Below are 25,018 nucleotides of genomic sequence, written 5' to 3'. Positions count from 1 at the left end.
ACAGGTTTGGGGTGTAGTGCGGGGAGGTGCATCCCCAGGGTTGGGGTGCAGTGCTGGGAGGTGCATCCGAGGGCCCCTGAATCTCCCCCCCCACAGTTAGCTGTTTCCGGAAATGGGAGTCGTTTTGTAAAGCGGCCGCGCTCAGGCCCTGGCGGGGTGCGAGGGCTGGTGGAACTCACGCCAAAGACCTGTGGGATACCAAACCTTGGAGGCCCCCCATCCCTCGAGGGCTGGGGAAGGTCTCTGTAGCGCTGGAGAGCAGATCTATCTTTCTGCTCCAGGTGAAATTGAAAGCCCGGGCCTGGATTTCGGTGTTTCCCAGTTCCGGGCCAAGGACTCAGGGAAGCCTCTGAGCCCGAAGATGTGGTATTAACCCTAACTGCTGGCCAGGGACCTGGCGGGAGGCGTGTAAAGGTGAGCATTTCACCCTCGCGAATCTGCGGTGTTGCGGGCAGTCTGTAAACAGGTGATCTGTAAACTTGGCCCTGCCCACCCTCTGCGCCCCCGTGGGCTTCGATGTACACCATCTGATACCATGTTGGAAACCTGCTAGGACGCCCTTGGTGTCCGTCCCAGGCAGATGCGCAGATGACCGCAGAGACAACGCAGCTCACGGCTGGTTTGCCCTAAGAGCTTGGGAATTTCAGTGGGAGTTTTTACTAGGCCATTTTGGAAATAAATAAAGACCTAATCACTTCGAGAAATGCTCTTCAAAAATCGAAAATCGAAAGGAGACACCGGCATGCACGTATTTGTGCAAGATAGGAGAGAGAAACCAAGAGAGCGCTCAGATTGAAATGGGGATGGAAACTGGGTTAGGGGTTCAGCTATGGGCTCCCTACACTCTGTAAGCAATGCCCATGACAAAAAAAAAGAAGAAAAACATCCTAGAAATTTTCTCCCGAATTCAGTGGGTGCTGCAAAGTTCCTGAAACTGAGATTCCCTAAACTGTGTAGGTGTAAAACCCTTCCCGCATAGAGGGCGGCGGCGCATCCTTCCTCCCAAACTGAAATGCGCCTGGGACATGAATCCCACCTGTTTCCAGGCGACGTTACCGGTCTCACGGTTCCATCCCTCCCCACCCTCAGCCCCAAGTCCCAGAGAATCTCGGAACAAACACGGCGTCCAGGAGGGCATGTTAAACTAAAAGTTTATAAATTAAAGAAAAAAATACAGCGGATAGAGCTTTACAAATATTTTTACAGTTAATACTCTAGTTGCACAGTGCCCTTAAGGGGGCGAAAAGCGGCGAGGCTGACAGGCCAGGTAGGATCACCCGCATAAGGGTGGGTGTAGGGCTGGCAAGGGAGTTCCGGGCAAGGAGGCCAGAGTCGCAGAGGTGCACATGAGGGGCCTAGCGCCGGGCAGCGCCACCGCCGAGGGCGCCCTGGAAAGGCGGGCCAGGGATATTCACATTGAGTACAAAAATAACCGTCATTTGAATACAAACAACTGAAAAGTGCTACGGGTCTTAATCTCCTTTAAAGAATAAAAAGAAATGAAGGAAAGTTTCTTTCTGCAAAGGGCTGCCCAGGCGTGCGCGCTCTTCTCTTTCCAGCCTTCCCTGACGCTTCCCACCCCGGGAGGGCCCTGGACTCCAGAGACGGAAGGAATGGGGACCCCTAACCTGCTCTACTCTCCCTTCCTTACATTGGGCACCCAATAGGGCGCCCCTACCAGAGCTCTGACTCAGGAAGGTGGAGTGGGGACCTGGAAGCTAAATCCTTCACGGCTGGAATCAACCGCTGGCTGGCGTGGCCAAGTTCCTCACCCCTTTGTTATAGACGCAATTTCCAAAAATAAAAGATATGTAGATACACATAGATTGGTAGCATGGATACCATGAACTAGTTAGTGTGGCCTAGCGCACGAAGCTCCCAGCAGGCCTGACCTTCTGGGTTCAGGCGATGTGGTCTCCATGAGTTCATGCTCTGGGGAAAAGTCACCCCCAGCAGGCAGACATCATCCAAATCCAAATCCATCATTGTCGTGGTAATAAATAGTGTCCCAGGGCCTCTAGGCAGGTGAGCGGTGAGCAGGGCCCTAGGCCATAGGATGCCTTTGTTCAGTTAGAAAAAGGCGCCCCCTCTGGGCACACGCAGTCCGGGGCCAGGGCGCAGTCCGGGTGGGCAGAGCCAGCGCCCCATTGCATCCTTCGCGCGCCCCGCGTCGGAGCGCCCGGCACCGACCCCGGTCCACACCGCCGTAGGAGCTGGGTGCGGGCATCTTGGTTGCCTCTCCCGGCGGGCTCACTGGGTGCCCGCGGCGGCCGCACACGTGGAGAGCGCCCAGCCCGGGAGGCAGTAGTAAGGGTAATAATAGGAGGGCTGCAGTGGCAGAAGCGAGGGCGGCCGCAGCACCTCGCCGGGTAGGTACTGTCTCTGGTCGTCCCGCACCAGCACCTTTACCGCCACCTTCTTGGCGGCCGGCGCCGAGGCCAGCAGGTCGGCGGCCATCTGCCGGCGCTTGGTCTTGTAGCGACGGTTCTGGAACCAGATCTTCACCTGCGTCTCCGTGAGCTTCAGAGACGCGGCCAGGTCAGCACGCTCCGGCCCTGACAAGTAGCGCTGGTGGTTAAAACGACGCTCCAGCTCGAAGACCTGCGCGTGGGAGAAGGCTGCTCGAGAGCGCTTCTTGCGGGGCTTGGGAGCCGCCGGCCCCTCCTCCTCCTCCACGCAGCCCGCCGGCACGCTGCTGCCCCCGCCGCCGGCTCCTCCGCACAACGCGGGCACGCGTGCACCTCCGGCGCCAACACCGTCATCCTCAGCGCTTGGGCTGTGGTCGCCTGCGGACCCCGGTGGGAACAGAAACAATAAGAGACCGTCAGCGCCCCAGACCAGACGAGGCCAATCCTCAAGGGCGGGGGTCACTGGGGCGGGGCGGAAATACACTCTGATCCCCGGGGCGGCGGCGAGGTCGCAGAGGCCACGGGCCTGGAGACCAGTCTCAGAGCCCGCTCCACGGGTTTCCCTCATCTAGGCCTCTTCTGATGCCCGCGACTGACTCCGCCGCTTGGTCACCGCTGTGAGGACGGGACCAGCTCCACGCCCTCTCTGGGCTCCAGGTACCCTCAGAACGGAGGGGCGCTGGGCCTGGGCATCTCCCAAGCAATCTCTCCAGGCTCTCAGCGCTCAGCTCTGGGGTTCTTGCCTGAGTGTCGGTTTCCCTGCTCGGGTCTACCCACGTCCCCACACTTAGCTCACACCCGCACAGGCTGCAGGTACAGGGGCAGCAGAGAGATGGATCTTGGGGCCAGCGACACTAGGAGTCTGTCACCCTCAATCGCGCGGGATGGCAGTGCGCAGTAAGGCAGCAGGCTGTCTTAACATGGGTTTCTCTCCATTTCTTTGCAAGGAAATGGGAGGAGGACGGCCTGGAGAGTGATGAGAGGACCGTGTCCCTGACTCGGGCCCTTGGACCCTTAAATGACACCAGATCGTCCTCTTGCCCACTCCCCAAAACATCCCAGCAGTGGTTCCGCACTGCAGCCTGTTCGTGGCCAGCGTGAGGCCTAGAAAAGTTTGCACCCAATTGGGGCAGGCTCCGGGGTCTTCCAGAACACAGGTCCTGTCAGCCTGCAGCTGAGGAAGCCCTTCTCCTGACTGCGTGCAGAAAGGCCTAAATCAAGCTCTCTGCCTTCAGCTGGCTGCAGGCTTTGCCTCCAGCTCCTGGGTCCTCGGCCCAGGGCTGCTTTCCCAGCTCTGGAGTTTGAGAAGACTAAATAAACCATCTCTTTCCCCAAAGCGCGAGCTCCGCACATTCTCGCCTCTCCCTCACTCGGAGGTGTACTTTGCAGCCCGTCCCTGCACCGTGAGGCCGGGCCCTGGGACCTGGAACTGGTAGGGTTTCTGGGCCAGGACTAGAGCCCTGCCTACCTAGGTCTCTGGATCCCTCAGTCTCCGCGTTTTCTGATTTTGGGGACGTGGGGTCAGACTCGCAATGGCACCAGAGATGGACTCACGCCACCCCTCTCCCACCCAGCTCTTCCAACCCTGTTTAGTGCATGTGGGCCCAGGACGTCGCAGGCCTCGTCCCAGGATGCAAGGCTCTGAGGTCCTCGGTCCTCTCGCGGGCTCAGTTTTTGGAGGGGTAGAGCAGTTCCCGCCAGGGCTTAGAAAGGTTCGGGATCTGGCGGGTCTCCGAGCCCCAGGGTGCAGGGTGCTCACAGTTGGCCCACCCCACTCGGCGGCGTCGCCCTCCACATTCATCCCCCCAGCCCGGCCCCCTAACCCGCGAAACCACAGCAGACCTGAGACGCTGGCCGACATCTCGCTGTCGCTCCGGCCCGCAGCTTCCTCGTCCAGGTCCTTGGAGGCGGGCAGCTCGCAGATCGGCTGGCCGCGGCTCAGGGCTCCTCTGGTGCGGCCGGCCCCGCTGGCCCCTGGGGCATCGGTGCAGCGCCTTTTGCCCTCGTTCTCCTCGCTCAGAGCCGAGTCCGAGTCCCAGCCTCCCGGGCTCTCCGCAGTCCGTCCCGCAGCTGTTCTGGTACGGGCCGGAGACGCCAGCAGAGAGTCCTCAACACCTCCCAGCGCGTCAGCGTCGGTCTCCCCAAAAAGCCTCCAACAGCAGACAGCGGGCGCTGCCACTGTCACCGCCGTGCCCCCGGGCAGCGGGCGCCCGTCCGGCGCGGTCAGCCCAGCGCGCTCCTCTTTCTTGTTGAGGATCGCCTGGATGGAGAAGGGCGTCAAGGTGTTGGCGCCGCGCACAGCCATGGGCGCCGCGGGCCGGAGCGGCCGGTCGGGCGGGCAGCTAGGGCGCCGAGCAGCTCCGAGCCGTGCTGAGAGCGCAGGCGGCGGCGGCGCGAGTGAGCGGGAGCGCGAGGCCCAGGCAGCCCACTCCTGCGCGGCCCGGCAGTCCCCGCCCCCTCCGTCCCGGGATCTGCACCGACCCTCACCCTCACCCTCCTAGAGACCCCCCTCCCCCGAATCCAGCGCCGGGCGCTCAACTTTCGCGGCTCAGCTGGATTATCTCACAGCCTCTGGCCCTGAGGGGCGGGCCGGGGTCGGCCCCCTCCCGGGACGCGAAGGAGGATTGGTGAGGCCCCCTCCGCTGCTGCAGTCCTCTCGGGATCCGCGCCTGGGCGCACCGCCCGAGTCACTGTTTCTTTGCGCTTCTGTCTCTTCCCCGCCTGCAGGACTCCGCTCCGGACTGGTCCTCTCGCTTCCCTGCCCGGCAGGCTCTTCCGGAGCCCCACCCCCGGAGGCGGCGGCGACCGCGGATTCCCAGAGGCGCTGGGCACCTTTTTACCCCCGCTCTGGTTTTATCTGTTTCTGTTCTCTTTGCTTCCCCTGCGTTCCACCGAAGCCCCCTCCCGCCCGGTGTCATTCCTCAGTGCTGAGTGACAGCCTCGGGCCACGCCCCTTCACTGGGCTGTCCCGGGCGCTCTAGACTGTCCATTGGCTGCCTCCAGATGGGCAACTTTGACTTTAACAGACAAAACTGGGCACGTCGCGCCGCCAAAGACTGAGTCTGACTTAACCCCTTCTCGCCTAAGCCTGGTCCTGGAGGGATCTTCCTGAGACTAGGAGGCTCCCCCATCCAGAAATAAAGTACCTCTGCAGCTGTTATCCGACGATTCCAGCATTTTTATTTTACATTTTTATGGAATACTGATATTAAACTGCGTCAAAATTTGCGGAGAAAATTCAAGAAAATGCAGTTCCATAAACTATGCGAGTGGTTTCTGTTCTCTAGGAGGGGTTCTGTTCTCTCAGAAGGAGGTTTTTACAGCAAACGAAGAATCCAACTCATCCTCTGTCGTCCCACACGTTTGCCTCTTCCTCACTGCTGATGCTCTTTGCTGACATAATCAGCTAATTAAAACCATTCTAGAAATAGCTATTTTTTTCTTGCCATCTTTAGTTTGATTCGATTTCTATAGAGGAATTTTAAAGAAAGAAAAGTACAGTTAGAACTAAATTCAGGGGAAGAATTTGAAAGCATCCTTGGGAGAGTTTCTGGAAATTTCATAGTCATATCCCTGGGTGGTCAATACTGAAATTAACTGGAGTGAGTTAAGCTTTATACTAGGAGGAAAAATAATCCTTTAATTTGTTTTTTAAATACCCTTCTACTGTGAGTCGAATAAGATTTCATATATATGTGAGTGTGTGTTTGAAAGTATATCTGGGAATTGCCATAGTTAAATGATACAGAACTGATGCTATCGAATGCTTTTAAAAAATAAGAAATACGGAAGGAGGGAGGGGTGGGGGTCTTATTGTGTGACACACCTTCTGAGGCCAAGACACAATTATAAGAGGGACTTTACCTATCAAATGCAAATGCAATCAGTGTAACCCGGTTTCTTGTACCCTCAATGAATCCCCAACAATGAAAAATAAATAAGAAATACATTATTTGATGAACTAGTAGGAACCAAGCTAAGAAATAGAAATATTGTGCGTCTATACAAATATATGTTGCTTATTTATGTTATTTCTTTTTAAATAAGAAATTTGCTCAAGTAATACCCTTTACTGTCCTCCACACAGAGGGTTAACACCAAATACACAAACTTGAACCATTAAATAAATTTAAAGGACTGATATTAATTTGGTAAATTGCTGGGATTGGTGTGTTTGGTGTCATTAAAATAAGTAACATTTCCCCCTGTCACTCTCTTTTTGGTTGTCCTTGCTGTGCACCGCAGGAGGAAACATACCCACTATTTGAGTTTTCAGTCTCAGAATGAGGTTTTTACAGCATCTGCACTTTTCGGCGTTTCAGCCACATGGCGCTTTTCTTGCTCCGTGCAGACCTTGGGGTGTGTCTGGGAAAAAAACTGTCACTTTGAGGGTGTCGCCCCATAGCTCTGTACAATTACGAGGCCTTTGAGGAAAAGGTGTTTAAATTTGGTGTCCATATTCAGCAAGTATGAGGGACGGAGCGTTCTACTCAGAAAGGAACCGAGCTGAAAGCATAACAAGGTTTACGCCCAGAAGTGTTTCCCTGCTCACCTTCATTCTTGAAATTACCTTTTTCCCCCTGCCCCCGCATGGGTTTTGGAAGTGTAAATACAAATAGTGCTTTTCTCTGGGGGCCAGTCCAGGAGGAGAGGATTGACACAGATAGCCGGGAGGTAGGGGATGGGCAAGTGTGGACCGTTGTTGCTTTGTGGAGTTAGGACTTACTGCTCACAAACAATAGAGCTCGGAACACACAGGCGGGCAGAGATGTTTGGGATTTGCACAGCCAAGCACTAGAGCAAGTTTGTAGGCTTTGCAAAGACTTACTTAAAAATAACTATCATTTTGTTGCCCCCTCCTACAAATTCTCTTTTAAAAAAGAAACCCAAATCACAGTTGGATATTCCTCCCACCAGAGGCTTGGGTATAGGTTTGCAAAAGCGTGAGAAGATGCAGTTTGGTGATTCTGAGGTTTCAGGTTTTTCTGTGTGCCTGGCCTTTGAGAAGGTGGCTGCGCGCTAAGTCTCCAGGAGGGGCACAGCTAGGGAGGCCCTTTTGTCATCTCTGGCAACCGCGGTGGTCGGCTGATCTTTCGGTCTGGCGAGTGACTGCAGGCAGGGCTTGGAGCTGAGCGTCTGGCGGTGGATAAACACCACGACGTTCATCTGTAACTGGAAGCGGCTCCTAGTAAGTGGTCAGGTGGAGACGAAAGGCTTGGAGGACGGTGAGCGGTGATGGGGGCCAGAGATGTCAGGGGATGCAGAGTCCACGTCGGCGGGTGGGAACCCATGCTGAAGACCGCAGGTCAGCGGGTGTCACGGGGTCACCGACTGGCAGAGGCAGGGACAGCGCCGCGCGGCCGCGCACAGGTCCGGCTTCTGGCTCTTCGAGAGCGATTATCTGAGGGTGTAGCCTGCAGCTTCTGGAACTCGGCGGGCTCCAGACATCAGTGCCTGCCCCTCTGTTACCGGGGCGCTCCGGCCTGGGCCCGCCCAGGAGCTGGGAGCCGGGCGGCTGGGGCAGCTTCGGGGAGACCCCGGCTTGCTCCCGGATATGCGTCTTTCTCCCCGGCCGCTCCTCCTCCACGTCCCCGGCCCTGTTCTTTCCTAGTTTTCCCCTCTTCTCCCCTTCCCTCTCCTTCTTCTCCCGATCCTCCTCTCTTTCCGCTTCCCTCCTCCGGTTCCTCCTCCGCAGTTTGGTTCCCGCGCGCCCCCTACGTGCCGCGCCCTTTGGTCCCCAGAACGTCCCAGGCCTGGAGCGCTGGTGACCGCGAGGCTTCCGCCGGTGGAGAAAGGAGCCCGCGGGAACAGCCGGAGAGGGGCGGGCGGAGAGGGAGGAAAACCCGGCCCTCGTGGGCACACCGCAGCTGCCCCGCACGTGCGCGCGCTCGCGGGGACCCGGGTTTGCCCGACGTTGATTGTCAGGGCCATTGGAACCTGGCCCCAAACGCCCGCCACCTGCGTCCTGGGCCGCCTTCTCCGTCGCCAGGGGCCAGAAGGCGCGCGCCGACTGCTGCCCAGCAACTGCGGACCACGCGGGGCTGCTCTCAGATGCCGTGACCTTGACAGAAGTCACCTGCCTTCTCCAGTTTCCAGTTGTTTTTAAAACGAAGGCTTGGACGGGTGTTCTCTGAGGCCGCTGCTGAACCGGGTCACCAAGTGGGGGAAGGGAGAGGTGTCATGGAAGGTTCCCCAGAGCCAGGTCCTAGCAGAGGTCGCGCCCCGGACTGCCGAGGCCGCTGCAGGCAGCCATGGCATCCTACGCGTTGAGCAACTTGCCACTTGCCGGTCCCCAACACCGGATCCTGGGCCCCTACGTCGTGCAGCCCCCAGGTTTCTCACGCCGGTGGTCCGAGTATATTAGACTACAGAGAAAAGCCTTATTACCACGGGTCAAGGCAGTTTTACCCAGGGTGCCGGGAGCTAAAGCCTATCTTATTTAATCAATATACACAACACTGGGAATCGAATGAGTAGAAAACATTATTATGCCCCTTTTACAGATGAAGAAACTAAGATTCACGGAATTTAAACGACCCGTCCAGTAAGTGGCTGAGCCAGGATTAAGGTCTGGTCTTATCTGATGCCAAAAGCCAATTGGATTTTCTACTCTCACTGTTTTTTCTCATTAACCCTCAGGTTTATTCTCATTCAGTGCTTCCCATACCCATTTATAATTTCTCATTCGTCTGAAAAGGAACTTCGTTTAACTTTAAGGAAATCGAAGAAAAAAATCAGGCAGGCAAATACAAGGATTTTTTTTCCTATTCTGTGCATTCGAAAATAAACCACGCTAAGACCTGCAGATCTGAACTGAAACTTGATTATATAGAAAGAAAGAAACACGCTATTTTATTATAATCAATGATCTAAACCATGTGTTGAGCGAGGCAGCCAGGTGACGAAAACTCATTGGGTTCAGAAACTATTGCGCTCGCAGCTCTGAGATGCAGCGAAGCGACCTTAGCCAGGACACTTTCCTTTGGGGGCTTAGTTTTCCTACGTACAGAAAATTAGGCTTGTGAATCGCAGCGCGCCTGCGCCAACCCGCCTGGGCGCTGTGGAGAACCAGCGCCACCTCGCGGGCGCCCTCGGCACGCGCGGCGCACTTTGTCCGAGAAGTTCTCGGATAACCCAAAGCCCCAAAGAAAACGGGGTGACAGATCATGGCAAACTTGTGAAGAAATACAAAAAGAAAGGGTTAGTCCAAAATTTAGGGCAGTTGCTCTTGCTGGGGACAGAGATGCTCTAGGACCAGGGCCGCTGGGTGCAGAGGAGGTTGCTGCACTGGGAGGGGGAACGTGGGTCTTCAAGCACCTTGCGATCCCACCCCGCCTCCCCAGCAGGTTCATAAAACATTGGGAACATGTGGCAGCTGACTGCAACAGGATTAGTGGTAGATTTGGTTGATAATTTTGTCCCCAAACTCGTGAGTTTGAAAATAAAATCTTTTAGAACTTTGCGGCGGTGGGGTGGGGGGTGGTTCACAGGGTTTCACAAATAGCAATGTTCTTATTTCCAGTTTTATGTGTCTACGGCCTCATGTTGTCAGGGACCCAATAGCGGAGATATTTCCTTTCTAGAACTCAGACAGTCAAAACCCCAGCTAGAGACTCACCTCTCTTCAGAAGGGAAGGGATTGCAGCGACGTGTTGGGGCCAGTTTTAACGCCGAGGCTGTGGCTGCGAGGTGACCCCGGAGAACCCCCTGGTCTCCTCCTGTCCCTCTGGTCTCCTCCTGTCCCTCTTGATGCCCCCGTGCTGGTCTGCAGGCTGCCTGCTGTGAGTAATCAGCCAAGGCTCTCGCAGGATGGTCATTCAGGGCACCTGCAGCTCTGCGTGCTTTATTGAGCCTATAGGAATGTTTTCCAGAAACTAATTTATTAATGATATGAAGTATTTCATGCTAAATATCAGAAAGTTCGGGCATGGCAAACAAACCTCACTTGTCCCCCGAGTTTTACTTTCTTATTTGGGTTGTCTGTCATACAGCCGTGGCCCACGATGCTATCTGGGGGAGGGGAGGGAGCTCCCGAGGACGAGGAGGAGCAGGTGTGAGCAGATACGAGGAAGATGTGTTTATCGTGTTATTTTGTTGTTGAGTTCTAAGAATTCCTCATATGTTCTGTGCATTGGCCCCTTATCAGACTCACGATTTGCAAACGTTTGCTGCTGTGCCATCGATGTTTGTCAATTGTTGAAAGACTCAGGATTGAATGGAGGTGAGGGAAAGGGACCTCACTCTAGTTCACCCAAGACATCTCCTGGCTTCAGGCTCGGGAGACTGAGTAAGCAGTGTGGATGATCCCGGTGGCAGAGGGAGGGTGGGAGTTGGCTTTGGTTTGAAATGTGGTACAGGTTACATCAGAGATCTCTGTGTTACTAGACGTCTATGCGGAGATGTGACACAATCAGTGAAGATGACATTTCAAGAACAGGTAGATGCTAGATGGAGCTTTGGGAGCTATAAATTGATAGAAATGGACGGAATCCCCTAGGAAATGATGCCAGCCTCACCAGAGAGAACTCAGGTGCAGAAACTGGGGCCCTTCCACGTTTGCAGACTCTGTTGTGGAAGGAGATTCACCAAAAGAAACCGAGAAGAAGTTACTGTTTCAGTGGGAAGACTTGGGAGAGGTTGGCACTTGAGAGCCCAGACAAGAAAGTGTTGCCAGAGGAGACAATGGTCAATCACTGGATGTGCTGCAAACAGTGTGACACAGAGATGTGACCTTTTGGTTGAGCAACATGGATGCCATTGGTCACCTTGATAGGAATCATCTTCCAGATTAGAAACACGGAAGGAAGCATGGTCAGGGGAGAAGCAGAGCTAGTGAGTGCAGGTAACTCTTTACAGGAGTTGAGCATGAAGGCAATGAGGTGAAAGATGGAGGGGATCTGTCCAGAGATTCATTTTTAAGTAGAAGATGATAGAACATGTTTATACGCTCTTGTAAGAATTCCATTAGAGGCTCGGCACCCATAGCACAGTGGTTACAGTGCACCAAGTATGGAGGGATCGAACCCGGCCTAGGCCAGGTAAACAGCAATGACAACTGCAACAGAAAATAGCCAGGTGTCGGCAGGCACCTGAAGTCCCAGCTACTTGGGAGGCTGAGGAAAGAGAATCGCTTAAGCCCAAGAGTTTGAGGTTGCTGTGAGCTGTGACACCACAGCACTCTACCAAGGGGGACATAGTGAGACTGTCTCAAAAAAAAAAAAAAAAGAATTCCAATAGAGAAGGTCAATTGATAACGCAGGACAGGAGAAAAAACTGCAGTCCTCGAGGACGTGAGAGCGTTGGTCTCTGGGAAGGAGAAGAACATGGATGCCTCCCAGTGAGTTCCCTAGGTGACCAAGGATGAGGTCGTAGTAAAGACGGCTGGCACTTCCGGAACCCTGATCATCAGCCGGGTACTGGCCAGTGCCTTGGGCACATTGAGTTCTCTTCATTTACTTCTCAACCAGAACAAGGCCAGGTGAGCATGTACAGCAGGACCAGGAGGGTTGTCAGTGTGAGACATAATCACTTGGGCGAGATATGGGGGAGCCTGGTGGAAGAGCTGAGCAGTATTGAGGGTATATAGGAGAGTCCTGCCCATGAAGTCCAAGTATGACCAGGTAGCCCGGATATGGCTTTTTTCCCCCAGAGGTAATCCCCTGTCAGTCAGTGTCAGGCATAAGGTGGGTGGACAGTTGGGTTATCCAAGGTTGGGGCATTGCTGGGAACTATGGAAAACAGCTGAGACTTAAGGTTGTTTGCAAAAGAGGGCATAGCATCAGAAGTCGTGGCTGGAGGAGGGACGGATAGGTGCAGAGCTGATGATTAGAAGACTTGGAAGAGGAGAACGCCTGTTTGAGTACGAACACTCGGGCATGAGTTGGAAGGAGAGTGGAGTTGGCACTTAGTCAAGATGTGGGAGGTGCTCTGGTAGTTGGGGACACCGAGTCTGAGGGTGAGGGCATGAGTAGAGGACTTGAGTCCTGGAGGAGCTCTCCTGCCTCGTTTCCGCAGCTGCTGGTGCAGCCAAGTGACTCCCGTGGGTCCCCCCACGTGATGTCTGCCCTGTCCTCACTGTGGACATGCCATGGAACCATGAGGTCTGGGAAAGAACCTGGAAATGGGAACCTGCAGCATTTTTAAAAGGGATAGTTTTCCTGGCTCAGCTCATGAAGTCCTGACTCCTGGGTCATCCTCGACCCTACCTAGTTAACCTTTGGAGATGAGGATGCCAGTGTGCAGGAATGATTTCCTGGTGTTAAAACGTGAGCATTTGATCCTTAATCAAATCCAGGCACTTTAGGAAAGATGCCACCCAGTGACCATAAAGATACTTAAATGAAAGTGTGGCTTTTTGTAAGTAATCTGTCTTAAGTTATAAGCATCTGTATACCCCTTTCACATTTTTCCACCTGTATGTTTCCACCAATAACTATTATTCCCCTAATACCTTGATTCAAATGACTTCCTTTTTAAAACTTGAAAAAACCTTATTTTCAAAAGAACCTTTATAGAAATAAACATGGAACATAGATATATTTATAAATATGGCAGAACCTCATATTGACCACCCCTCTACCCTGCCCACCTCCTTAACTTAACCTAATTTTCATTGACTGGACATGTACCACATGTACGTTATCAGTACAGTAGGCTGAGTTCCTTGCGTTGACCACCTCTGTAAGGTTGGTGAATTTGTTATAGTCCTTGGGTGGTCAACTTACAGAGGTTCTACTTTATATAAATAAATGGAACACCATTAATCCCTTGCCATATAGAAAGTCAAAATATGTATAATTGTGATAAGACAATGTTTGCACACTCCAGCTAGATGCTGAAGGCTCTGGGCCAGAGCTTGCCTCTTTTTTATTATAAAAACATGTTGAAGGGCGGCACTTGTGGCTCAGTGGGGAGGGCGCCGGCCCCATCTACCAAGGCTGGTGGGTACAAACCCAGCCCCAGCCAGCTAAAACAGCAATGAGAATTGCAACAAAAACTAGCTGGGCATTGTGGCAGGCTCCTGTTGTCCCAGCTACCCAGGAGGCTGAGGCAAGAGAATCACTGAAGCCCAAGAGTTGGAGGTTGCTGTGAGTTGTGACACCACACCTCTCTACTGAGGGTGACAAAGTGAGACTCTGTCTCAAAAAAAAAATATTGAATAATACACAGCTGTTCTAGACCTGTTAATTAGAGAACATGATGACAAGTTCACTGACTTTGAGAAGTCACACTCAAATCAGCATTTCAGTCTCACCTAGTTGATATCACCAAGGCATCTAAATAACTACAGGTGGAATTGATTGAGCTCCCAATTCCACCTCAATGACATTTTAAAGTCTTTGTTTGATGCCACGAAAGATCCAGTTGAAATATGGAGAAATGCAGTGGAATACCTACACCTTTAGCAACATGCCCCCAAATGCTTTCTTTTCAACTACTTATTGCTGTGAATCTGCGTTCTCCTACCCTAGCCCAAATCAAGACACCTTTAAAGTCACAAATGACTGATGCCCCTCTAAGGATCAACAGAAACCACAGGTCTCCATGCCGCCACCAAATCTTCATGTGCCTCCCAACAAAAAAGCAGACACAACAAAGTCAGTAAAAGGTCACTTAATTTTAATAAATACTTGTCACTTTTTTGAAATTATTAAGTACATAGCAGTTAGATTTTTAAAACATACTGTATGCTTTAAAGTATCTCTAATTAAAGTTGCTTGAATATAGCCTTATTTGATCACAGCTCAAATAGTGCAACCTTCCAACATGAAAAGTTTCCCTACCTTGAGCCTGAAGCATTCCAGCTCTTAGCCAATTCATTGAATTGGATGGTCTCATTTTAGCCTCAGCATAATTCTGTGAGATCAGCAGGGCAGGAATCAGAATTTCTACTTCCAGAAGAGGAACTTGAGGCGCTTGCTTCCTGGTTACATCTAGAACACAGTTGGCTGCACTGTTGGGTTGGTCTGTAAGCCACATCCTTACCATCATTCTTAGTTACATAGTGGTTCCCGTGGGCTTTTGTACAAAACACATATTTTGGTTTCTTTTGTTGTTGTTAAATCATATTCTGGAGATGTTTATTGGAGATGTTTATTTCCATTGTGAGACATTTTGGACTAGGATGTGAAGGAGAAAGGGCCGGAGGGCTGTGTTTTCATAGAAAGGGGCTTAAGGTAGGCGGAGAAGGCTCACCAGAGAGATTTATGGGAAGGAGTTGCAGCAAGTGCTGTCATTCTGTCTGAGTAAGTGTGGCGAGACTCAGGAAGAGAAACGCAGGATATTGTGGTGGTGCACGGGCTTAATGGATGTCAGGGGAACAGCTGGAACTGAGTGGTCCTGGGAACTGTCAAAGGTTTGAGGAGGCTTCGGAGGAATCCGGTACAACTGCAGGTGAACTGGGGATGAGGACGTGTGTGCTGTGTAAACTCAAAGAGTCATTGAGAAGCCTCAGAAGGACAAGCAAAAGCATCTTCTGTCCAAGCCATCTTTCAGGAACTGAGCCACATCCAGGCTGAAAGGAAGTCAGGGTCTCAGGGAGAAGAGGGTGGACAGATTTATTGAGATATAGCTTACATAGAAAGGGTTAGGGTTAGGGTTAGAATCTGAAACAATCAATTATATATTAGCTATAATTTTTAGATACAGTAAACTATAATGCTGTAACCTCAAACTCCTGGCCTCAAGCAATCCTCCTGCCTCATGCTCCTGAGTAGCTGGGACTATAGACATGCACTAACATGCCCAGCTAATTTAAAAATAATATGTAGAAATAGGGTCTTGCTATGTTACCCAAGCTGGTCTCAAACTCCTGAGCTCAACAACCTTCTCTGCTACATCTCTCTAAGTGCTGGATTTTCAGGTGTGAGCCACTGTGCTCAGTCAGTTGTATGCTTTTTAAATCAGGGAGACAGTTTCTTGAAGAGCCAGAGGACCACAAGATGGCAGGTGTTTTGTGGTGCTAGGACTAGGGCTCTGCAAACCAGTTCCTACCGAGGCAGCAGGCTCCCTGTTAAGTTTTGTCAACAGGAGACACTAGTGGGAGTCTAGGAGGCTGGGGTTGGAAGGGGTCTTACTTCTTAGCTTTTGGCGACTTTTATTAGCATGACCCAGGAACAATTCTTCACCCTGGCAGTGGCAGCTGATGGCGGTGATTTTGCTTTTTAGTTAATACCTGTTTAATTAAATAAATTACTGGCTTGGTCTATCTGGGGTGACAAAACAGAATACCACAGACTCGGTAATTTATAAAGAGCAGATGTTTGTTTCTTAGTTCTGGAGGCTGGAAAGTCCAAGACATAATGGGCTCATGGTATCACAAGGGCCTCTTTGCTGAGTCCTGTCGTGGAAGGTGGAAGAACAAGAGAGCTTGGGCAGCCAAGGCTAAGGAGCCCACTCTCCTGATAGCGATCTCATTTATTCTTGAGGTTTCTGACCTAGCCATCTCTTCAAGGCCCCACCTCCCAACACTGGCACGGGGGAGGGAGATTAACTTTGCAACACATGAGCTTTGGGGGTCACATTCAAACCATAGCACATCTTTCTTGCAGGAACTGGTGCCATTTCTAATAGTGTCCTGGACCGTGACTAAAACATTTCCTATAAAATGTAGGAGTAATATGGATCCTTTTCAAAAGATGGTTCCAGGAGAGAAAAGGGAACTGTAGTGACTAATTTTTAGAAATGCGCTGATTCTAGATCTCTGGGCAAACACCTAATGGTATGTGTAAGTGGGGAGTGAGTACTTAAAACATAATTTTAGCACAATGTAACTGGTCAGTCCAGGGTGGATCACAGCAATAAAAAAACACCCCCCCTTGGAATCTATTGATTTATGGGGCACAGATCCCTGGACAATGTCACACAGCCTACATAACCAAATGAGATGTCCCACGACTGAAATGACTTCCTTCTAAGTAACAGGGCTGCAGTTGTTTTAGAGACCTCCTGTGTTAACGTGGGGACATGTGCATCCTGACAAAGGGAAGCAGGGTGGCTGCCCTGGGCCAGCATGCCTCCCTTGTGTCTGGCGGCTGCTCATATCCTTCTTATATCATGGGAATGGCTCTGGTAAGTCTTAGTCAGTAGGTTTTGGTATTTAAGAAGGCCAGAAGGTCAAAAATCACATTATAACAGAGGTATTTGTACCAGAATGTTTATTGCAGCCCAATTCATAATTGCTAAGTCATGGAAGAAGCCCAAGTGCCCATCGACCCACGATTGGATTAATAAATTGTGGTATATGTACGCCATGGAATATTATGCAGCCTTGAAAAAGATAGACTTTACCTCTTTTCATGTTTACATGGATGGAGCTGGAACATATTCTTCTTAGCAAAGTATCTCAAGAATGGAAGAAAAAGTATCCAATGTACTCAGCCCTACTATGAAACTAATTTATAGCTTTCATATGAAAGCTATAACCCAATTATAACCTAAGAATATGGGAAAAAGGAAAAGGGAGGGGAGGGGAGGGGTGGGGGGAGAACAGGCAGGGGGAAGGTTAATTGGTGGGACCACACCTATGGTGTATCTTACAAGGGTACACGTGAAATTTACTAAATGTAGAATGTCTTAACACAATAATTAAGAAAATGCTGTGAAGGCTATGTTAACCTGTTTGATGAAAATATTTCAAATTGTATATAAAACCAGCACAATGTACCCCACGATTGCATTAATGTGCATAGCTATGGTTTAATAAAAAAAAAAAAGAGAGGAAAAAAAAAAAAAAGGCCAGAAGGTAGGGCTGGGAGGGACAGTTTGCATGGATTCTCAACTTCAAGTGAGGAGTTTTCCCCCACTGTGAGCCTCACTCGGGGCTGAGGGAGCAGATGGAGACTCCAGGGAACTCATGGAGAAGCCCTGGGGCCGTGGCAAGGACAGCTGAGCTGAGAAGTGGGAAATTTGGAGATGGGCTGCAAGTGCTTCTCAGTGGGTGAGTGGAAGCCAGTGGCGTTTTGGTTGAACTTTTTTCTTGTAGTATTTGGCCAGGCCAGCTTTGAACCTGCCACCTCCGGTACATGGGGCCAGTGCCCTACTGAGCCACAGGTGCCACCCAGTTGGACTTTTTTTTGAAGTGGACTGGTCTGTGAATTGTAGGAGGACGTTTCACATTCCTGACCTCCTTCCTTCTACTAAATACGAATAGTACGACTCACTGTCACGACTCAGAGTTGCTCCCACGTATTCCTAACACCACCTGTGGGCTAATGCCTCCTTTCTACTTAAGTTTCAGCACCGCTGGAAGTTACTAGGGGGTCCAGCTGATTTTCCCACAGAAGAGTCTTTGTGCCGTTCCACTAGTTCATTCCCGTTTTGCTAGAGGCAGCACTTCTTCACACCTTGACTGCCTTGTGTCTACAGGATCATGTGCACAGGGGCCGTTACTAAAAGGAGCAAGGCTGGCTTCACCGTGAGGAGTTGTTCCCGGCTGTGCCCTCGTGGTGAGCTGCTCTAACACTGACCAGGACAAAGACTCAAGGAATTGTGAGGTCTGGAACCCAGTCCAGCTTCTACCCTTGACTGACTCTAAGACACTTTAGATTTTTGAGCTTTGGTTAAAACTCACCCATATACGTATATAAAAATGATAAATTCTCATGTTCCTGGTCTCTAAGGCCCTTTCTGGATCCAAAGTCCAGTTCTACTAGGAGAGAGGCATCACTAGCTTATGTTTGAACGTGAAAATGGAACAACAGCTCTAAGACCAATTACACAGAGAGAAGAAACGATTTTCATGTGGAGGAATTTTACAACACAGAAAAAAAAATTCTTACCACTTCAAGTTTTGGGAAACATTTTATAATTTATATATAAAATCTCAGTAAGAAACAATGTAAAATGACAGAAATATCCACCTTACATTAAGAGTTAAAAAAAAAAATCCACACTCACTGAATGTAAATTTTAATTATAAAACAAGAATATGAACAAAACATTTTAAAATAATCTCAATTATTTGGCAACTTATCACATCATTGCAAGAGACAAATTTGATCTTAAGAAAGGTTTAATTCTATGAAAAACTTAAGTTGGACAGTTTGCTCATTATGGGAGTTAAAGCATGTTTAAAAAAACACCTGGCCATAAAGCCAGTTTCTATCCCGAAATAAGACAGAGTATGTGTATAAAACAACATTAACTCCTGACACTGTGTAGACCAGGGGGACCTAACCCCTGCATTTCTCTCCACTGAAAGGGACGATAGGGAGAGAACACGGGTAGAAGCTTCAGAACAGCAGAGGAGAGGACTCAACATGGACAGAGGGGTGTCTGCTGTACGTGACCAGAGTAACTACCTGAACCAGCATTTCACATCAGTGGGCTGGTTGTAAAGTTACATATGCAAGTATAATCTAAAAACAAGTTACATTCTTAAAAAATAGAGCCACGACTGTGAACAGAGAAGCGATGGAGAACCCTTCTTTAGCTAAACTACTTCACCTGGATACATGCGAGAGTTTCCGCCAGGTCATACTCAGATTGTTACAGGGCAGGCAGGGTCCCAAAAACTGCTCTACGAATGACTGCATAGCATTTAAAACCTTTTATTAAAATAAAATAAAATAAAATAAAATAAACAGATATATAGTAAAGTTCACAGATAAGTTTTCTCTGTAAAATAAATAAAGTGTTCATTGATTAGCATCATACATAGAGTAAAATACAACCTATTTTTACATGTTTGTATTTATACACAGATCACCAGCAGGCAGCTTGGCGTCTGAAGGGCTGGAAGGGTTTGCAGTAATGATGTATCACATTGGGAAATCCCAATTTCAAATGTTAAAATATACAACTACTTTGTTTTGAATTCAGATACAAAGTAAACTTATTTTCATCTGAAATAAATGTACATAATATCTTCTATGAACAATAGTTTATAAAGCTGTTTAAAACATAACAAGAGAGAGCTTGCACCTAGGAACTTACAGCACATGCACATCCTTTTTCTGATTAAAAACAAAGAAGCCTGTGGCCATAGGCTCGTCCCTTTTCTTTCCATGGTCTTCCCCTACAAGCCAGGGGCACTGGGGTGGGATTACCGCTTCGCTTTCTTCATGGGGGCTTCCTCCACCCTCTGCTGGCCTCTCGTCCGGGCCCCGGGAGGGCTGACTTCTCGCTTGCGCTTGGTAGAAGGGGAGAGCTGTGCCTTCGATCTGCATTAAACATAAGTCAAGGCAATGGTGAGAGGTAAAAGCAGCTGCTTCAAATAATGTGGGAGTTCCTTAAAAAAAAAAACAGAAGAATTTTGAACTTGTCAGCTAAGAAAAGAAAGCCCCAGTACCATTTATACAGGGAAAGAAACTATCAAAGAGCTCGAGCTAACCAGCTGTTTGCTGGCAACCTCACAGACACATAGAGGGTGCTGAGGGGACGTGGACACCTGTGTTCTGGTCCCAGCTCTATCACATGCTAGGTCTTGACCTTGACCAAGTCAAGGTCTCCTTCTCTGGGCCCTAGTCTTCTGCTCTACAAAACAAAGAAATGAACTGCTAGTCCTACCAACACACAAACTGTTCCAAGTTCAAACAACTAGCAAGAACCCAGCAGGACCGTAACCTATGTCTGATGACACATAAAGTCCTGTTTCACAGCTCAGTATTACAGAACACAGCTGACGATGTTAAATAAGGCAGAGAAACTTGAGAAGAGCATTTTCACCCATCTTCCTCTCACCAGCCTATCCCTGTTCTCCAGTCTGCATTAAAATTATTTGCTAGAAATTCCAATCATGTTACAGTTCTGGAGATAAAACCCCTCCTGGGTCTCTGGTGCTTTCAGGATGCAGCCACTCCTTATAAATGCTTTTGCACCATCTCGGACTGCAGTCCTCCTTTGCATTTTATATTTTAATAGACCATTTCTTAGAGCACTTAATTCACAGAAAAATTGAGTGTGAAGTACAGAGTTCCTCTATGACCTCTTTCTCCCCCACCACACCAGAGGGTACGTTTGTTACGATCAACGAACTATATTGATATCTCACTATACCCAAAGTCCACAGTTTACATTCAGCTTCGTTCTTGTAGTATATTTTCTACATATTCTGGCAGGTGGATAATGGCACATCTCATCACAGTATCATACAGTACAGTTTCACTAACCAAATCTCACTGTGCTCTACCTACTTACCACTGCCTGTGCAGTAACCTTTGGCAAGCGCTGATATTTTTACCGTCTCCCTAGTTCTACTTTTTACAGAATGCCATACAGTTGGGATCACACAGCATGTCGCTTTCTCAGACTGGCTTCTTCATTAAGCAAAATGCATCTACGATAGCCTGACAGTTCATTTTTAGTACTATTTTGTTGTCTTTATAGGCTACAATTTATCCATTCATCGACTGAAAGAAGAACATCTTGATTCTTCTTTCTTCAAGTTTTGGCAATTAATAAACTTCCATGTGCACATTTTTATATTAATGTATTTCAAACCCATTTGCACAAATACCAAAGAGTATGACTGCTGGATCACACGGTAAGAGTATACCGAGTTCTGTAAGAAATTGCCAAACTGTCTTCCAAAGTGGCTGTACTATTTTGGATTTCCAAAAGCAATAAATGAGTTTCTGTTGTTCCACATTCTTGCCAGGTGGTATTAGTATTTTGAGTTTTTGCCACTGTAATAGGTATGTAGTAGTATATCACTGTTTTAATTTCCAATTCTCTGAAGACATAACATTGAGTATCTTTTCATATGGTTATTTATCATCTGTATATCTTTTTGTGAGTTGTCTGTTCAGATCTCATGCCTATTTTCAAATAGGTTGTCATTTTCTTGACTTTTAAAAATTCTTTGTATGTTTTATATAGTTGTCCTTTACTGGATATATTTTTTGTATCTGATTTTTTTTTTTTTTTTTAAATAACCCTACACCAGCCATCTGATCAACTTTGTTTCTAAAAATAAGAAACACTGTCCATTCATAAGTCACTGCTCTGGGAATCTTTCCACAGAAGAGAGGACGCTGGTCCTCTTCTGGAAACGCCACAGCACTTTGGGTCTTCACAACACTTACCCCTGTAATTTAATTACTGTGTTTTTCAAACCACAGTTTACAGGTAGTTATTTTGAAACAATGGTTTAATAGAACACAGTGGAAGACACCCTTTGTATCACATCCACCAAGTTTCACTCAGGAGGTTTCTGTCTCGGTTCTAGCAGCAGGAAAGTGTGTACTTGTTGTTCTGAACATTTTCTTACTTGAGTTGCAGTCAGTTAAGTTTGAAAGTCTCACTACATGTGCACACGTCTCCCCACCACACAGAATGCTTCTACCACAGCTGCTGAGATTTAGTCTCTTCTCTAAAGTCAGGGCTTAGTCTAACCCACCACTCAGAAAGCAAGGAGTAAAGGTAAATGTCACAGCAGTGGACAAAAAGCTTCACAAAACTACAACTGCAGACAGAGACATGGGGCTTAACCCATCAGCCGACTTTTACTTATTGTTCCTTTGACAACAAAAGGAAATAAACTCAAGTGGGTAGAGATGATGAGGTTCTGGCACGTTTACTGTGCACATTTCAACCATGGCTAAGAAGCAGTGTTCGTTAATAACCCATAACTGTGTCCACAGCCAACCACCAGCCACCAGCTGCTGTGACGCCTCTTTGCTGTGAGTTGCTGTGTGCGGCATGGTGCGAGGAGCCATGTGGCAGGGAGATGGGCTTTGAGCCGGACTGCTTCTTCCTAGCTGTGTTTGCTTGGGAGGTCCCAAAGGTTTTGGTCACCTGGTAGAGGTGCAGGCTCTTGGGCCCACCCTTGACCTGCAGAGCCAGAATCTGCCTGTGAACAGGTCGCAGGTTACAGGTTCGCACATTCAGTTCGGAGAAGTACGTGTCCAAATTTCCCGAGCTTCTTCCCTCGCACGTTAAATGTGACCTGCGCTTCATGAGGACTGAGCAAGAGAATCTGAGTGAACATCTGCCCTTCAGTTTGCTTTCTCTAACGTGGGCACCAGGGCGTCCACACATGACAGACACTGTGAAGACCAAAACGTGGTGCGAGAAGGTAGTGAAGAGTCTTATTCTTGAATGCACAGAATAAAACAAATTCCTGACCTCAGGGAAGCAGCTTTTAGCTCAGAGGGAAAAAACCCCCAGCAAACCTGAGCCCCCAGGACATGGCGTCCTGAGAGCTTCAAGTGCAGTGGGAAGGAGATGAGACTGGCCTGAGTGGTGGGGACAGCGTCTCCAGAAGGGAAGTTGGAGGATGGGAAGCACCTGGCTCCCTGGGGGTTGAAGGCAATGGCTCAGCAGCCTGGGGGCACCAGTGGGAAGCAGGAGGGTGAGTCGGGCTACAGGGAAGGTGAGAGCAGAGGTGGGCTGTGCCGGACGAGGGCGTCTTCCTCTGTCGCCTGGTCACCTCTCTAGCACCCTGGCTGAGAATTAAAGTCCCAGGGAATTAAAAATGACTTGAAGTCTAAGCAGGGACTTACCTTCCTAACCGGGGAGATCTAACTTTTTCCACCTTGGGAACTCCTCTTTTGCTAATTTTTGGCAATTTCTAGGAGAAAGTGTTACTGGGCTGCAGAGTTTGGCTGCTGCACGTGCAGACGGCTGGTTTGGATGCTGGGATTATAGAAAAACTAGACGGCGGCAGCACTGAGTCCTCCAGATGCCATAGAAAGGATGAGGCTCCTTGTGGCTAAATCAGAAAGTGGGGGCTCAAAGCAGGAAAATAGTTTGTTCTCTTGATGACTGCTTGGAAGCAGGCCTTCGTGTTGCCCTTGACTAACTCTGCTCGCATGGGTCTGCCCTTGCTCTTACTGTATGTGGTATGTAATCATCACTTAGAAGAAGAGTCAGTGAAAAATACAAAATATGGCTCTTCAGAGTAGAGGGGCCCAGATTAATGAAAGTGCAATTCACAGCAGGGGGCTAAGCGGTACAGCCCCAAGAGTCAATTACACAAGAGGAAGATAAGAGAAAATCTGATATACCAGTAAAATATCTTTTAAAAAGGACTTTTGCTGGTGTGTGGCTAAAGCTGAGTAAACTCAGAGATGTGAATACATTTTGGAGAACAGTATCCAGAAAACAAGGTGGGACCATCCTCTTCTGGATTCCTGAGCCCATGCGTGATGGAGAACACTTGCTTCTAAAGGGGACACAGACAGACTTGGGGACAACAGGGAGGGTGGGGACTCGAAGCAAGAAGAGGAGACCAGAAGCTTTTCCCACGCATGAAAATTATATAGAAGGTTCCAGAAGTGGAAACTAGAAAAGAAAACAGAAGCTCCTGGGATGAGAGAGAGAAGGACAAGGTGGAGAGGCTCTGCCTGCCCTGGGGGCATGTGCAAACCCTGAAGACCTTCCAGCAGGGCTGCCGGGCAGTGATGTGGGCCCCGTGGACAGGAGCACTAGATGGCCACGGGGAGTCCGCCCAACCCGGAGACTCTGTGAAATCATAAAGACGCCAGAACCCTGGGAACATGTGACCAATGCCAGGGAGTCTGACTACAGACATGATTCATCTGAAAATCAAAAGTTCCTGAAGTATGTTAAGGAAGAGCACTTATGACCCAGGAGATCACAGAACCATATAAATCAAATACAGTATTTATTTATTATTTATTTACTCTTCACCTTGGTAGAGTGCCGTGGCATCATAGCTCACAGTAACCTCAAGCTCTTGGGTGTCAGTGATCCTTTGCCTCAGCCTCCCAAGTAGCTGAGACTACAGGTGCCCACCACAATGCCCAGCTATTTTTCAAAGACAGGGTCTTGCTCTGGCTCAGGCTGGCCTCCAACTCCAGAGCTCAGGCAACCCACCCATCTCGGTGTCCCAGAGTGCTGGGATTACAGGTGTGAGTTGCTGGGCCCTGTTCTAGGAGTTATTGTTAAAGAATTTTTGAATGGCATATCTGAGAGCTACTTCTGGACACCTGAAGACAGCTGGAGGGCCTACAGTTCTTCCTGAGTTAAGCCCCACTGCAGTTCAGTCCTACTGTCCTGAATGACCTTTCTACTGGGTGAGAGGGACTGGTAGTACCACTGGGATTTCTGTCCCCAGTGCAGGACAGATTTCTGTTCCACATTGCGTTTTGTCTATCAGCAGGAATCTTCCTTCTGTGACTTCTGTTTGTTTGAGTTGCCTACCTAAAGGACAAATATGAGACTACCTTACCTTTAGCCACGTGATCTAGAGTCTTTGAGAAATCATACCCTGCCATGAATGCTGATGATGTGCAGGTCTGAAGGATTAGAAACTTGCTGACCCACAGTCTTTATGTAAATATGAGATATCATTATTACTACAGTCTTAACTAGTGGTACTTTTGATATAAATGTTCTTGCACTTTTTTGAATCTTTGATAATAAATTTATGTAAGATGATACTGAGATTAATAGTTTGTAGATCACATTAAAGATAAAAAATATTCTTGCTGTTGAAAAAGGTATTAACCTTAGGAGGAAACTCCATAGTCATGCCCCATCTCTCAGAATGTGCTACCAGGAGAGGAGCACTGGGCATGTTAACAGAGGTGACGCCACAGGAGGGGGTGTGAGGGGCAGGCAATGTCTGAGTAAACAGAGTCAAACCGGTCTCTTTCCTTTGGGACTTTGCCAAACACTTAATAATTTTAATGAGCATTGTGACA

General features: G+C 49.1%; 2 protein-coding genes across 3 annotated transcripts in view; both read right to left on the bottom strand.

Moving 5' to 3' along the window:
* Positions 1–1,192: 1,192 nt before the first annotated feature.
* Positions 1,193–4,883, bottom strand: NKX3-2 (NK3 homeobox 2). The gene is made up of 2 exons (XM_053577822.1): positions 4,251–4,883; positions 1,193–2,786 (listed from the first exon to the last, which is right to left on the bottom strand). The coding sequence occupies exons 1-2, from the start codon at positions 4,711–4,713 to the stop codon at positions 2,251–2,253; spliced, it is 999 nt and encodes a 332-aa protein (XP_053433797.1). The 5' UTR covers positions 4,714–4,883; the 3' UTR covers positions 1,193–2,250.
* Positions 4,884–18,196: 13,313 nt separating this feature from the next.
* Positions 18,197–25,018, bottom strand: part of BOD1L1 (biorientation of chromosomes in cell division 1 like 1) — a 55,501-nt gene continuing 48,679 nt past the window's right edge. Inside the window, exon 26 of one of the 2 annotated variants that reach the window (XM_053577733.1) lies at positions 18,197–19,570. In XM_053577733.1, coding sequence (XP_053433708.1) covers positions 19,453–19,570 — 118 coding nt within the window. In that variant the 3' untranslated portion in view covers positions 18,197–19,452. Of the gene's footprint in view, positions 19,639–25,018 lie in introns of both variants that reach the window. The other variant, XM_053577734.1, reaches the window with a different exon arrangement.

This window comes from Nycticebus coucang, chromosome 23 (assembly GCF_027406575.1).
Source record: "Nycticebus coucang isolate mNycCou1 chromosome 23, mNycCou1.pri, whole genome shotgun sequence".
Classification (NCBI taxonomy): Eukaryota; Metazoa; Chordata; class Mammalia; order Primates; family Lorisidae; genus Nycticebus; species Nycticebus coucang.
The sequence above is the reverse complement of the archived record's forward strand: the minus strand, read 5'-3'. Positions and strand labels throughout refer to the sequence as shown.